General features: G+C 50.4%; 1 protein-coding gene and 1 long non-coding RNA gene across 2 annotated transcripts; both read right to left on the bottom strand.

The window, feature by feature from the left end:
• Positions 1 to 1,033: 1,033 nt before the first annotated feature.
• Positions 1,034 to 1,976, bottom strand: LOC307051511. Its single transcript, XR_013810828.1, has 2 exons — positions 1,811 to 1,976; positions 1,034 to 1,439 (listed from the first exon to the last, which is right to left on the bottom strand). It is a non-coding gene; the product is annotated as an uncharacterized lncRNA (long non-coding RNA).
• Positions 1,977 to 2,055: 79 nt separating this feature from the next.
• On the bottom strand, positions 2,056 to 10,670 carry ASF1B (anti-silencing function 1B histone chaperone; the record flags this gene model as incomplete). The annotated part of the gene is made up of 4 exons (XM_079703857.1): positions 2,056 to 2,262; positions 2,868 to 3,044; positions 5,239 to 5,354; positions 10,562 to 10,670. The coding sequence occupies 4 exons, from the start codon at positions 10,668 to 10,670 to the stop codon at positions 2,056 to 2,058; spliced, it is 609 nt and encodes a 202-aa protein (XP_079559983.1).
• Positions 10,671 to 13,515: the final 2,845 nt, after the last annotated feature.

Below are 13,515 nucleotides of genomic sequence, written 5' to 3'. Positions count from 1 at the left end.
TGTTAAATACATTACTTCGTACCACACTCCTATCACGTAGGTACTAGTCTCATCACTCCCATTTTACAGATGAGGAATCTGGGGCACAGCCAGACTGAGGATTCCCTCTGTCTGGGCAATGCACAAGGAACATCTTCTCCTGGAGCAGAGGAGTGCAAGATGCCCCCCTTTTCAGGGGGCCCTTTAAATACACCCTGAGGACGGTCAGTTTCCCATTGCCACATGTCTAACATTCAGGGCCAAATCATCCTACGCTGGGGTGGAGGTTGGGGGTTTGTCTTGTGCACTATAGGGTGTTTAGCAGTATCTCCAGTCCCTCTACCAACGGCACGTCAGTAGAACTTCCCTCTCCTCCGGCAGTTGTGACAACTAAAACCATCTCTAGACATTGCTGAATGTGCCCTGGGGGGCAAAACTGCCCCCAGTTGAGAACCACTGAAGTAGAGGAAGGCCCAAACAGGAAGTGACACGATGGGCAGGAGACTGGATGAGCCAGCTCTCCTTGGCTTGGGGAGGCTAGCTCGTCTCAGGTCTACAAGCCAATTCACTGCTCTGCCTCTGGACTTGTATACAACCTGCACCCCACCCAGCAGCTGTCTGTGTTCCTAAGTCCACCATAGTCTAAGGGAGCGAAGAGTCTATGTTTTTCTGTGAATTGTGGGGAAATGGCTCATCAGCCAAACCACTCCACGTGGGGCTGTGGAGTTACAAAGTAAGGCTAAGTAAAATTTACTAAAAGTGTTGCTGTGTGTATCCTTGGAGCACAATGTTAACTAATTTCTGTGGGTCAAGGTCAAAGTCTGAAAAATCACTGGTTATGCTCTATCTACAGAACAGCTGGGTTGCTTAAGTTTTGACAAAGAAAAACCCCTCCCTGGACCTCAGTCTGGAATACAACTATAACAAGCAAGAGTAAGAAGCTGAGCAAGCGGACAAGGAGCAGTCAACCTACTGGCTGGGGAAGGAGGCTGCCCAGTCATGAGGAGAGATGGACAAAACTGCCTCAGTCTACCCAAGACAAAAGCAGAAACAGTCTAGACGAAGTGCTTTTTATTTTTAGACCAACCAAACATATTTAATATAAAAACCCTTTAATAGACAAACTGCCACCACAACAGCATCCATGTAGCAACGAGGGGATGCGGGCAAGGGTGGGGAGCGTGGTGGAGGGGGGAAGGTTTTCAGGGTCCCTCCTGCTTCTCTTGTCTGCACTGTGGCCTCTGAGAGCATGAGGTCTTAGCAGAGGGCAGATCAAGGCAGCCAGAAGCAGAGGGGCCCTGATACCGATATTGAGACAGACCACAAAAGGCCCCTCCAACATACCATCTTCCCACAAGGGCAGCCTCCAGGGAAAGCCAGATCCAGCTGGGAGGCAGCAGGAAGGTGGCTGCGACTGAGAGGAGCATCAACCATCTTTTCTCAGCATCCTGCTGATCACCCTTTTGGGAACAGAGTTTTCCAGAGGGCTACTGGATTGAAAAGACCTAAAAATCATCCTAGGAGAAGGACAGAAATTGTGTCCGAGTCCACGTTCTACCGAGGCTCCTGGCCTGTGACTCCAGAAAGCTGGGTGGGTCTGCTCAGATGTTTGGGAAGGAAGATGAACGACAGAGCCTTTGGCCCAACAGGGCTGAAGCCTTGCCAGGCATAGACCAAGAAATCCTCAAGGCAGGCCAGGGAGGTCTGTGGGAAGAGCTTTGGGTCAACGGTACTATTGGAGTGCGATGGCACAGTGGCCCGCAGGTGGAGTTTATAATGTGTGTGGAAGCGAGAAAGGACACAAGAGAGAAAGAATTAAGAACTGAAGTACCTGCTTCTTTCAGGCCTGGGCAGTAGAGGTGAGATGATCCTCTGGGCCAGAGCTGGGAGAGAGAGACCTGAAGCCCCTTCCTTCCTTGGTGCCAAGTTTGACTGGCCTGGATATAGTTGATGGCCCCAAAGTCCTCCACATGGCCTCCCTGAGACTCTCTGGTAGGCCCGGCTGCCCCCTCCAGATGTGCCAGGAGACTGGCCCGCAGTCCCAGCTGGGCCCAGGTAGGGCCTAGAGTCCCACAGTTAGATGCAGTCCATGGAGTTCTCAGGGAGGAGCCCAGGGATGCAGCCAGGGAGACCTAAGCCCTTGATGGGAGTGCAGCTGAGGGGGAAGCCGCAGCCCAGGGCTGGGTCATGGTTCTCTATGGCCTCCAGCCTGTCTGTGTTGTTGTCCCAGTTGATGTGGAAGCGGGTCACCCGGGGGTTTGAGGCCAAGATGTTCCGCTGGAGCTGGGGCAGGAAAAGGAACGTGAACCCTCATTAGCATGCCCTCCCATTACTCCCACACAGCAGGGCGCTCTGAGATCCTGCCCCAAAAGCCCAGGAAGAGCAGACCTTGTTTATTCCATCCCCACCGACAATATGTGTAGAACTCCAGGGAGTGCCTGTGCACCATGATTTAGGGCCAGGGCCTATCTAATCTTGATTCTGCAAGGCAAAATTCTGAGAAACAAAGACCTTTCTCTTTCCTGTTCTAGCCCGGCGCTGCAAGAGCGGAGCACTACTTGAAAACCTTAAGAAGTGACCTTGGCTCCCAATTCCAACGACTCAACTACCCCCAGGTGCAAAGGAGCCAGCCTGGGCTTCCCTGGTGGCGCAGTGGTTGAGAGTCCACCTGCCGATTCAAGGGACACAGGTTCGTGCCCTGGTCCGCGAAGATCCCACATGCCGCAGAGCGGCTGGGCCCGTGAGCCATGGCCGCTGAGCCTGCGCGTCCTGAGCCTGTGCTCCGCAACGGGAGAGGCCACAACAGTGAGGCCCACGTACCGCAAAAAAAATAAAAATAAAAAAGGAGCCAGACTATCTGAAGTAGGAAGCATGGAGAAAGGACCCACCTGAGAGAAGTCTGGCTTTAGGGGCGGGTTCTCCCGCAGCTCAGGGTTAGGGTACTCATTGTTGACGTAGTAGCCCACTCGGATGAACTCCTGTCCGTGGTAGGTGCAGGTGATGAGGACCACAGTCACACCCACGGCGTCAGTCTCAGGGATGAGGGATGGGTTGGGGGCATCGGCCTAGGGGAAACACAGGCTGGGCCTTAGCACTGATTGCCAGTCACACCTTGACAGGTAATACGATTCTCAAGCAACGTATGTTTACTGAGCCAAAAGTATGGGTCTCTGCTCTCAGGGGTTTTCAACCCAGTGGTGAAGACAGAATCAATCGCACAAATGCCTGTAAAGTGCCGAATGTGACAGGTGCCATCAAGGAGAAGTATATGGTGTTGAGGAGGAGTATAGTAGGCAAGGGGGAGAGCGGTATAAAATGAGGCTGAACAGGTGAGCAGGTAGGTACCCGTCAGTTAAGGGCTTGGGAAAGATCGAGAATGTTTAGCAGGAGATAAGTGTGGCATCACTCCTGCCGTCTGAAAAGACGACCCTGGAGGCCAGTGGAGCTGCGATAGGAAGAGGGCTAAGCGGGAGCAGGGAGACTAGGCAGGAGGCTACAGAGGTCATCCTGCAGAGAGGACAGTGGCTTGGATCAGGCAGTAGAGAAGGGGAGAGAGTGGACAGATGTGGGGTGTGTCGTTAAGGACAGGATCAGCTGTATGACTGGTGCAAAATGAGACCAACACAAATGAAAACACGAGGGACTTCCCTGGTGGTTAAGAATCCGCCTGCCAATGCAGGGGACACGGGTTTGAGCCCTGGTTCAGGAAGACCCCACGTGCTGCGGAGCAACTAAGCCCGTGTGCCACAACTACTGAGCCTGTGCTCCGCAACGAGAGAAGCCACCGCAGTGAGAAGCCCACGCGCCACAACGAAGAGTAGCCCCCGCTCGCCGCAACTAGAGAAAGCCTGCACGCAGTAACAAAGACCCAACACAGGCAAAAAAAAAAAAAAAAAAGCAACAAACAAATGAAAACACAAGGCCTCATGTTCAAAAATTAGTAAGTTTCAGCCAGTGACAGCAGAACATCATACCAAGAGTGGGGCCCAGTGTGACTGCATGGGTCGCATGCCTAGGAAGCCGGTCCTGGCTGTGGGGTAGGTTAGGTGGATTGGATATGGGTGGGTGCGGGCTTAGGTGATGGGATGAGGTTGCTTAGATTGGGGCCGGAATAGCCAAGATCAGGTAAGTGAATGGATTTGAGCAGAGGCTCTCAAACTTTAGTGTGCCTAAGAAGCACATGAAACCTGCATTTCTGACAACAACCCCTGTGATGCTGGGTTAGAGAGCTATTTAGCAGCTACAGTGGATCCTCATTATTCATGCATCCTGTATTTGCCAATTCGACTACTTGCTACAATGTATTTGTAACCCCCAAATCAATATTCAGGGGCTTTCACGGTCATTTAAGGACATGCACAGAGCAGGGGTGGAATTTGAGTAGCTCAGTGTGCATGTTCCCAGCTGAGGTAGAACCAGGCAGTCTCAGACTGTAAACACGTGTCTTTTTTCTGGTCTCAGGGCCACGGTTTCTGCATCTTTGTTGGTAATTTTGCTGTTTAAAAGGGCCCCAGGGCTTCCCTGGTGGTGCGGTGGTTGGGAGTCCGCCTGCCGATGCAGGGGACACGGGTTCGTGCCCCGGTCCGGGAAGATCCCACATGCCACGGAGCGGCTGGGCCCGTGAGCCATGGCCGCTGAGCCTGCGTGTCCGGAGCCTGTGCTCCGCAACAGGAGAGGCAACAGCAGTGAGAGGCCGGCGTACCGCAAAAAAAAACAAAAAAGCGGGGGGGGGGCCCAAAGCGTAGTGCTGAGTGCTGCCCTGTTTCTAAAAGCAAGAAGGGATGTACCTCATAGAGAAAACGTGTTAGATAAGCTTTGTTCAGGCATGAGTTATAGTGATGTGGGCCATGCGGTCAATGTGAATAAATCAACAATACAAAATAAGTTGTCCTTAAACAGAAAAACATAAAACAAGATTATGTATTGACTGGTTGATAAAAATGTGACTCGCAGGAAAATAACACTATATTTCCTCTAGGGGCAAGGATTTAGTATTCACTAATTCACTAATTCAGTGTCTGCAGCAACTTTACAGAACATAACTCCCATGAGTAATGAGAATCCACTGTAAATCAGTGGCTCATGGTAACAGTTATGACACAGCGGTGGAGGAGTCTGAAGTACCTTTGAGAGGTCAGACAGTGCTTGAGAGCAGAGCCAGGATTTGAGCCTGAACTTTGACCAATGAACCATTCTGTGTGCTTTTGGGTAGAAGAGGATGTTTCTAGGTGTCAAGGCCTAAGGCCTAGTCTTTCTTACCTGAAAGACGAACATGTGTCTCCCTGCTGGGACAGGGCCGACCAGCACTGAGTCTAGGATTTGATCGAACTCCTCACTCTCGGCTGAGCCAACGTAAATGATCTTCCACTCCAGGTCTGCAAGGATACAGGGTGTTAAGAACTGAAACAGCTTGACAGAAAGAAGGCTGGGAAAGGGCCTTCTCATGTTAGTTTTGGATAGGTCCTTAATATATTGAGAGATTTTTATTCTCAAGGACACCTGACACCCACTGGGCACTAAGTGCCAGGCACTGCGGTCCCAATCACTGGGGCAGGAGCGAAGCTCTATTTCCGGTGGGGAAGTTTCTCCTGTGGGCCTAGCTTTGCCAGGCGACCTTGACTCGGCACCTCCGGGTAAACTTGGGCCTCTCAGAGCCTGAGGGTGAACCGTATGGCAGAGGTTGAATTAAGAGCCACGTGACAGAGGCATGGAGGCGTGCTGAGGAGGGAACAGCAGGGAGTTGGGCCATTTGAGGGCCCTGCCCACTGGGTGGCGGGATAGGAAGCAGCATCCTCTTTCACACACAGGGACCAGTGCCACCGAACTGAGTAGATCCCTCGACAACTGGGGCAGGGCAGCAGATTGCAATGCAGTAGGACAGCCAGCCGGCAGGAGGGGAAGATAAGGTCGCTGGGGGAGCCAGCCAGTCCCCAGGTCCTCCAGATCCAGCACCAAGTCATGCCTGCTCACAGACATCAGGGCAACAGCAACTCAGTCAACAAATATGGCATCATACGGCCATCCTCTGAACCCCAATTTTCTTGCATCCCATCCAGTAGGGGACTCACATTCCCGGGTATGTTCCGGCAAGATAAAAGGGAAAGTGCTCAATGAGACCCTGCCCATCAATCACAGGAAATTCCCAGTGACTGCGGCCTCTTGCAGGAGGTCCAAGTGTATCAGGGGCAAGGTCATGCTACTACACGGAAATCTGGCAGGAGACCTGAAACTTATTTTAGGTTCTTTGAAATTACACAACCTATGGCTCCAGCAGCCGGGGGAAGTTTCACAAGCTGTGATTTTCACAGGAAGCAAACTGTCTTAGAAGCTTCCCTGTTCCTTGGTCTCGTGTCCCACAGGAGCACCCAACTTTGGAAGCACAGCAATGCCGGGCCATGACTATGGAGGTTTGTCACCTGGGCTCCATGCCCTTTCTCGATACACTGGCCTCCTGTCCTTTTGCAACTGACACCCAGGCCTTCTACTCAGGGACCCTAACAGATCTGTAGGAGGTGGTGGCCATTGGGCTCACTGGGGTTCAGTCAAACTCCAGTCTCTTATTATTTGCAGGGAGGAGTTAAGTTTACTGATTTATTTTTGTTACCAGTAGTGACACAACCAGAAATAACGTTTTTGGATGAAAAGAAAACAAGCTAGCTCTGTTCTCACCTTTCTAACATAGCTCTATCATTTGATATCTTTCCTTCTGGCCTTTTCCCCCATCACCAGGGGAGTCACACATGTGTGTATTAACTAATGTGCTGCAGGGGGAGACAGAAAGGAGATTTTAATAGAGCAGGCCGGGGTGTATGCCGTGGGCTCTCAGCGTTCAATACTGTCGGCAAGGGAGTTCCCTGGTGTCCTAGTGGTTAGGATTCTGGGCTTTCACTGCTGTGGCCCGGGTTCAAACCCTGGTTGGGGAACTGAGATGCCACAAGCTGCATGGTGCAGCCAAAAAAAAAATACCGTCAGCAAAACCTAAACAAAGATTTTGTTTACCAAGAAAGCATGCTGGCTGACCAGAAGAGAGAAATGCAGGTGGACAAGCAAATGGATCACGATGGCTCCCTCCACACAGGCCAGAAAGAAACCAGAGAATTAACCAAGGACTGCAGAGAAATACTCACTCACTCAAGGGTTAGAGGAGCTGATAAGATCACCTATGGAAGATAGAAGATGACTGAAATGAGGATCTACAAATCGGAATTGCCTGAAACCTGCTCAAGTGTCTTAAGGAGAAGCATACTGAAGTGACTTCATTTTTGAATGAGATATGGGGCGTCAATCACCAACACAGCACAAACTCACTCTTACTGAATATGGGACACGGTCACACACATGTAGCATTGTGTGCCTAACCTTCTGAGTTTCAAGGGTAAAATGACTACATTACTTTTTTTTTTCTTCTTGGCCATGCCAAGTGCTTGTGGGATTAGTTCCCTGACCAGAGATTGAACCCGGGCCCCCTGCAGTGGAAGTGCAGAGTCCTAACCACTGGACTGCCAGGGAATTCCTTATATTACATTTTGTCTTTATGCCTTAACTTTATAATCTAACCACTGCACAAGATGCCACTCTACTATGTATGAAAACAAAACCCAAACCAATGATATGATGAAAGACATGTTAAAAAAAATATATCGTAGTTGAACTAGTTGGAGAATCTGTTTCCTGCCTTAAAAACGACGACAGGACTTCCCTGGTGGCGCAGTGGTTAAGAATCTTTCTGCCAATGCAGGGGATGCAGGTTCGAGACCTGGTCCGGGAAGACCCCACATGCTGTGGAGCAACTAAGCCTGTGCGCCACAACTACTGAGCCTGCGCTCTAGAGCCTGCGAGCCACAACTACTGAAGCCTGTGCGCCTAGAGCCCGTGCTCTGCAACAAGAGAAGCCACCGCAGTGAGAAGCCCACGCACCACAACAAAGAGTAGCCCCTGTTCCCAGCAACTAGAGAAAGCCCGGGCACAGCAATGAAGACCCAAGGCAGCCAAAAATAAATAAATAAACAAATTTATAAAAACAACAACTTATCTAGTAGGGCTTTTTCTGTTTATCACTTTCCCTTTGTTCGTAATCACACAGATGAACCTTGGCCTGACCTCAGGGTGTTAGGTGTGGCAGATCTCCTGCCATCTGGCTCCAAGACTTATTCAAGTAGTACCTGTTGCATTTCTCAACTAAACAAGGGAAAAACACACCCAATGTATTGAATGTAGACCCATGCCTTGGAAGCATCTATTTCCAGGTGCTGAGGAGAAAAGAGAGCAAAAGAACCCTTGAGAAATGGGTCAGACTGGGGATTGGGTGTTCAGCTCTTCAGTTGCCAGTGTCTGAAGTCACCAGGTAACAAGACTGAGATTCCTCCAGAATCTGAGAGACTTCTAGAGCCAGGCCCATTCCATCTGTCTGGGAGGCAGGAAACAAATTCTCTCTGCTCTGTGGGAAGAGGCAGAAAGGAAGTTGGCAGGTTAGAGTGAAGGACAGCTCAACAGGTACAACCAAAGAGTCTAGATTTCTAGGCCAGAGTTGGCTTTCCAACTGGAATTTCTCTGAGCAAAAGCTTTATTGTCCAGGTATAAATAATAATAGCACCTCCCTTTTCCTCCTCTGAGTCCTGTTTATGCTCCACTTCTAAAATAGGATGCCTTCTTTCCCAGGTTATAGCAAAGATAAAGAACCCTGGACACAGAACTCAGAGACAAAACCTAGGGTTAATAATTCTACAAACCGGCTGTGTGACCTTGGAGAAGTCATTCCATTACTTTCTATTAAAAAATAATAACCTGTAGGTTGACTTTAGCCTTTCCTGCTCTGATTCTATAAACAGATTAGTAAAGTAACAGAGCAGGAGCTTTGTAGGAATGAAAGTACTAGACAGATAATGACCATGCAACCATTTTTAAATGCAAGGAGCACAAACAGGCTGATTGAAACCTGATCTCCTGCCATCTGGGAACTGTGAATCCCTTAACCTATTAGCTCCTTACATCTCCTCCTGGCTTTAAAATTAAATCTTATTCCACAGGGTCATTCTACACTTTATTTATTTATTTACACCCTGCCTTGTTCCAGAAAGGATTTAACTGGGCTTATTCTACAGTTAGTCACAAGTAGACCCCTTAATTTAAAAAGGAGAGAAACTGGGGAGAGACTGGTCCAATGGCCCAGCCCAAGCACACACACATTAAAACTGTATCAACCCCAGGCTAGTCCACGGGCCGATATGCAGGCAAACCACCCACCTACCACTGAGAGGTGCTGCTTAGCACACCCTGGCCTCACAGATCTCCACCTCCTCAGCCGCTGCCTCTTCTCTTCTTTTAACCACCAAGTGGAGAAGCGATCTAATGGAGTACTTCCTCCTGAAAGCGGTGCCAAGACTAGCTGAAATGACCTCAGATTTTTCGATTTTTATAGACCTTTACTTGAAAGGTCTTTTACTCTTTGTGGCTCCCGTCTTCTCATCTGTGAGATGAGAGCCATGTCCACCTTTGTTACACAGATGAGTAAGTACATCTGTGAAAGCACCTTGGAAAAGATGCACAAAATGTTGTGACCTCCCAGATGATTGTCTGAAGCCAGATACCTTCACGGCTCAGCCTGGAACACCCACCCCCCCAGACTAGGTCAGACCATCAAAAATGTTGGGGGCATGGCTGCAGTAGGTCAGCAGGAGTCTGGCAGGCAAACAGAAGGAACCAGCTAATGCTTGCCTGGCCATGCCAACCCTCAGATTTGAGTATGTTCATTGAAGCCCACAGTCAGAGAGGCGGAAGGAACAGGAGCTGGGGAGATCAGGTTATCCTCAAAGACTGGAGCCAGAAGCCAGGCCATGCCTCCCCAGGTGGAGTAGAGGGTTGGGGCCAGACTAAGGAGGGAAGCCAGGTTCTAGGGTATGTGGTTTGGGGTAGAGAACAAGCAGAAGTAGCTGGGGTTGGGGTTAAGTATCAGCAGGTAGGGGAGGAGATTATGGGGAGACAAATGGGGAGATGGGGACGAGTGAGGTCTTGCCACAGGGGGAGAGGATCTTCACAGGGAAAATGGGGGAGGGGGCTGAGGTTTCCATATGGGAAATTGGGAGGGGGCTGGGGTTTCCGTTGGGGAAATTCGAGGGGCCTGGAGGTTAGGATCGCCATAGGAAAAGAGTGAGGTGGGAGTGTCTCACCACAGGGGACAGGGGATTGGTGGGGAGGACTGGGTGGCTGCAGTGGCAGCCTACCCGTACAGAAACAGAAGGTGGGGCGTTTTTTGCTACAGGGAAGACGGGGTGGCTGAGTGTCTCTGCAGGTTAAAGAACGGAGGCTGAGAAGGTCTCTACATAGAACACAGGTGCCCAGGAGGAGCGCCACAGGAGAAAGAGGGGAATGATGAGGTCTCCACAGGGGAGAACGGGAGTAACCGTGGGGGTGGGGGTGGGGTAGTCTCTAAGGGCAGGTTGGCGCTGGGAGGGGGTTTGGTTCACCGGAGATCTCGGTTGGGGGAGGGGGGGTGTGTTTCACAGGGTTGGCCTCGGGGTTGTCTCCAAGGGGAGGTCGGGGTTGGCCCAAGGGAGAGGGGGTCTCCACACGGGCCCAGCCTCACCGTCTGCCAGGGCCTCATTGCACTCGAAGCTGATCTCGAACCGGAAGGGGCTGTGGAAAGGGCTCGGATTCTCCAGCACCGCCACGTTCAACACCGACACCTTAGCCATCGCCTCGTCGGATCGCAGCCGAGGCCAGAGCTGGGGCCGAGCCCGCGTCTGGGTCCTATCGGGTCAGCGGAGTAGCGTTGCCCAAAGCCGCTCCCGCTCCCTCCGACCGCGATCTAAAGTGCGTATCTCCTCCGCGCGCCTCCTTCAAATAGCAGGTCCCACCCTCCGGCTAATCACAGTCAACGCTCCACGACTGCGCGAGCTCCCCCTCAGCCAATCCTGGAGCGTCGGTCTGCGCGCGCCGAGACTCCCGGGACCAATCCGTGGAGCTCCCTCTCCGGGATGCGGGAGGGAGGCGGAACCGTCTCTTAGCTTCTTTGGGTGTCCGCGGAGAACCAATCCCCAGAGTCTCCGACTCGGAAGTCTAGGGAGGGCTGGGCGGGGTCATGGCGCAGGGCTCCTCTTGGCCAATCCTGAGGGTCCCCGCACCAGCGAGGTCAGCGCTTAGCCCCGCCCTTCCGGGAGACGCATCCAGCTGGGGACAGCGCAGCCAACCTCCGAGCGGTGGCGCGCGGCGCTCGCTTAAGAGGGAAAGAAGGGCGGTGCTTTACCTGCGGTGATTGGCAGGCAGGAGTGGGGAGGGAATAAAGCAAATTCTATGAGACGTGATTGGCTGAGGTGGCTGCGGGAGGCGGGAGGAGAGAAGAATCGGCCGGGGATTCGTGGGAGTGGAGCGGAAGTCGGCTGCTAGCGCGGCGGAGCCGCGTGTGAAGAGGAAGGAGGAGCGTTTGTACCTTTGGCGTCTGTCAGCTGGTGAGCGTTGCTGGAAGTTTCTCGAAGGGGGCTCCTGGCTCCTCAGGCCCAGCGGCCTGGGAGAACGTTGTGAACGTTTAACTCACCCTTGAGGGGAGACGGTTGGGGCCGGTACGCGGCGCGCTGAGTCCCGGGACCGGGAGTCGGGCCTGGTTCGAATCCAGTTCTTACACCCTCGAGAGCCTCTGGGGAGGTTTCATGTGGACGACGCTGTAAGTGGGAGTTCGAGTCTGGCCTTTGCTACTCACTACCCGAGGCCACGTTTCCCAGCCCAGTGAACGGGGTCGTGAAAATTGACTGTCCTGACTTATGATTACATAATACATTTAGAAACTTCTCTCCACGCTTCCAGGCGTAGGCTGGAGCACCGTGGCCCCCAGTCTGGAAGACTCGAGGGACCTCCGCACTCACTCACTGTGCTTCCACCAGCGGCAACATACCTAATTTTACACTTTTCTATAGTAACCACGTTAAAAAAAAGTTTTAAAAAGTTAAATTAATTTTAATATACTAAAATTAATATAGCTACAATATCATTTCAACATGTGATCTGTATAAAAAAATACAACTGAGGTATCTTACATTTTGTTACTTAGTACTAAGGCTTTGAAATCCTGTGTGTTTTACACATTATACCACATCTGTGCTCCGGATGCAGCATTTTCACCGGAAATAGTTTAGGTTTCATAAAATTTACAGTTGAAATGTAGATTCACATGCCCAAGCTGTTCCCAGCATACTTAAAAGTTTCCCATGAGCTCAGTCTTCTGTCGGTGTTAAATTGAAATGTTAATTGATGAAAGTTAAGCCACGGGAATGTTCTGTTTCACAGCGGCACTAGCCACATGCAGGAGCTCGTGATCCCCTGTGGCTTCTGTATTGGACAGTGCAGATCTGAAACAAATTGGATCAGTCACCCCCCCACTTAAAATGTGAGTGGTTTTCTATTGTTCTCAGTATGAGAATATTGTCTTCAAGACTCTACATGCTTCGTTTACTAGCCACCCAGCCCCCAACTTCAGTCCAGCCAAACTGACCCTCTTTTAATTTCGTAAAAATCTGACATGGCAGCCCCACCTCTTCTTCCAGCTCTTGCCATGACTGGTGCCTTCTTGTTATTCAGGTCTCTGATGTCCTCTCCTGGGAGATGTCCTCTCCTGGGAGAAACCTTTCCAAGGGTCCCCTGGACAGTGTTCAGACTCAGAATGTAAGCCTGAACAGTACTGTTTCAAGCCACTAGCTTTTTTTTTTTTTTTTTTAAACTTACTAGATTACAGGTTTATTATAGAAGGATCTAACTCAGGAAGAACCAGATGAAAGAGGTGTAGAGGTCAAGGTATGGGGAAAGGGGGTGTGTGTGTGGAACTTCCACGCTCTCTGAACTTCCATGCTCTTTGAGTGTGCTCTCTCTCCCCATTCTCCACGTGTTCACCAACCCAGAAGCTCTCTGAACCCTGTCCTTTTGGGTTGTTACGGGGGCTCCATTAGCCATGATTAATTAAATCACTGACCACTGGTGATTGAGCTCAATCTCCAGCCCTTCACCCCTCCCAGAGGTGGGGGTGGGTTGAGCAAGCCACTAGCATTTCTTATCCAGCTTCTTCTGTGGCCTCGTGATGCTAGGCATTATTTTTATTATTTTTTTTTGTATCTCTATCTCACATTAAGTAAAAAAAAAAAAAATTTTTTTTAATCGAAAGGATTTTTTTTCCCCCATTGAAACGATTTGGCTGCAAGAAAATTCACATTACAATCGGTTATGATTTCTTGGCAGTCACTGGGCATCCTTGGGAATTTTTGTGACTTGAGAAAATCTAATTTTCAAATTATTTCCAAATGTAATTCGATTGTTTATGAATACAAAATTTGATGAATGAAGTTGTTATGATATGTTTTCTAGACATTTAATTAAACATTTATTCATTACAACTTCATAGTTTTCTTTTTGCATTGTGGAACTTTTTTTTCTGTATCCCCAGCCCCAACCTTTTCATAGCCTCTGAAAAGCTCATCAGCCGTAAGCATTATGTCTGTGGTGCTAATGAAGAAAATGGCCCTGTCTATAATGCCTTCTCCCTACAGCTGGCTGAAT

This window comes from Hyperoodon ampullatus (genome assembly GCF_949752795.1).
Source record: "Hyperoodon ampullatus genome assembly, chromosome: 4".
Taxonomy (NCBI): domain Eukaryota; kingdom Metazoa; phylum Chordata; class Mammalia; order Artiodactyla; family Ziphiidae; genus Hyperoodon; species Hyperoodon ampullatus.
This window is presented reverse-complemented; position numbering and strand designations above follow the sequence as displayed.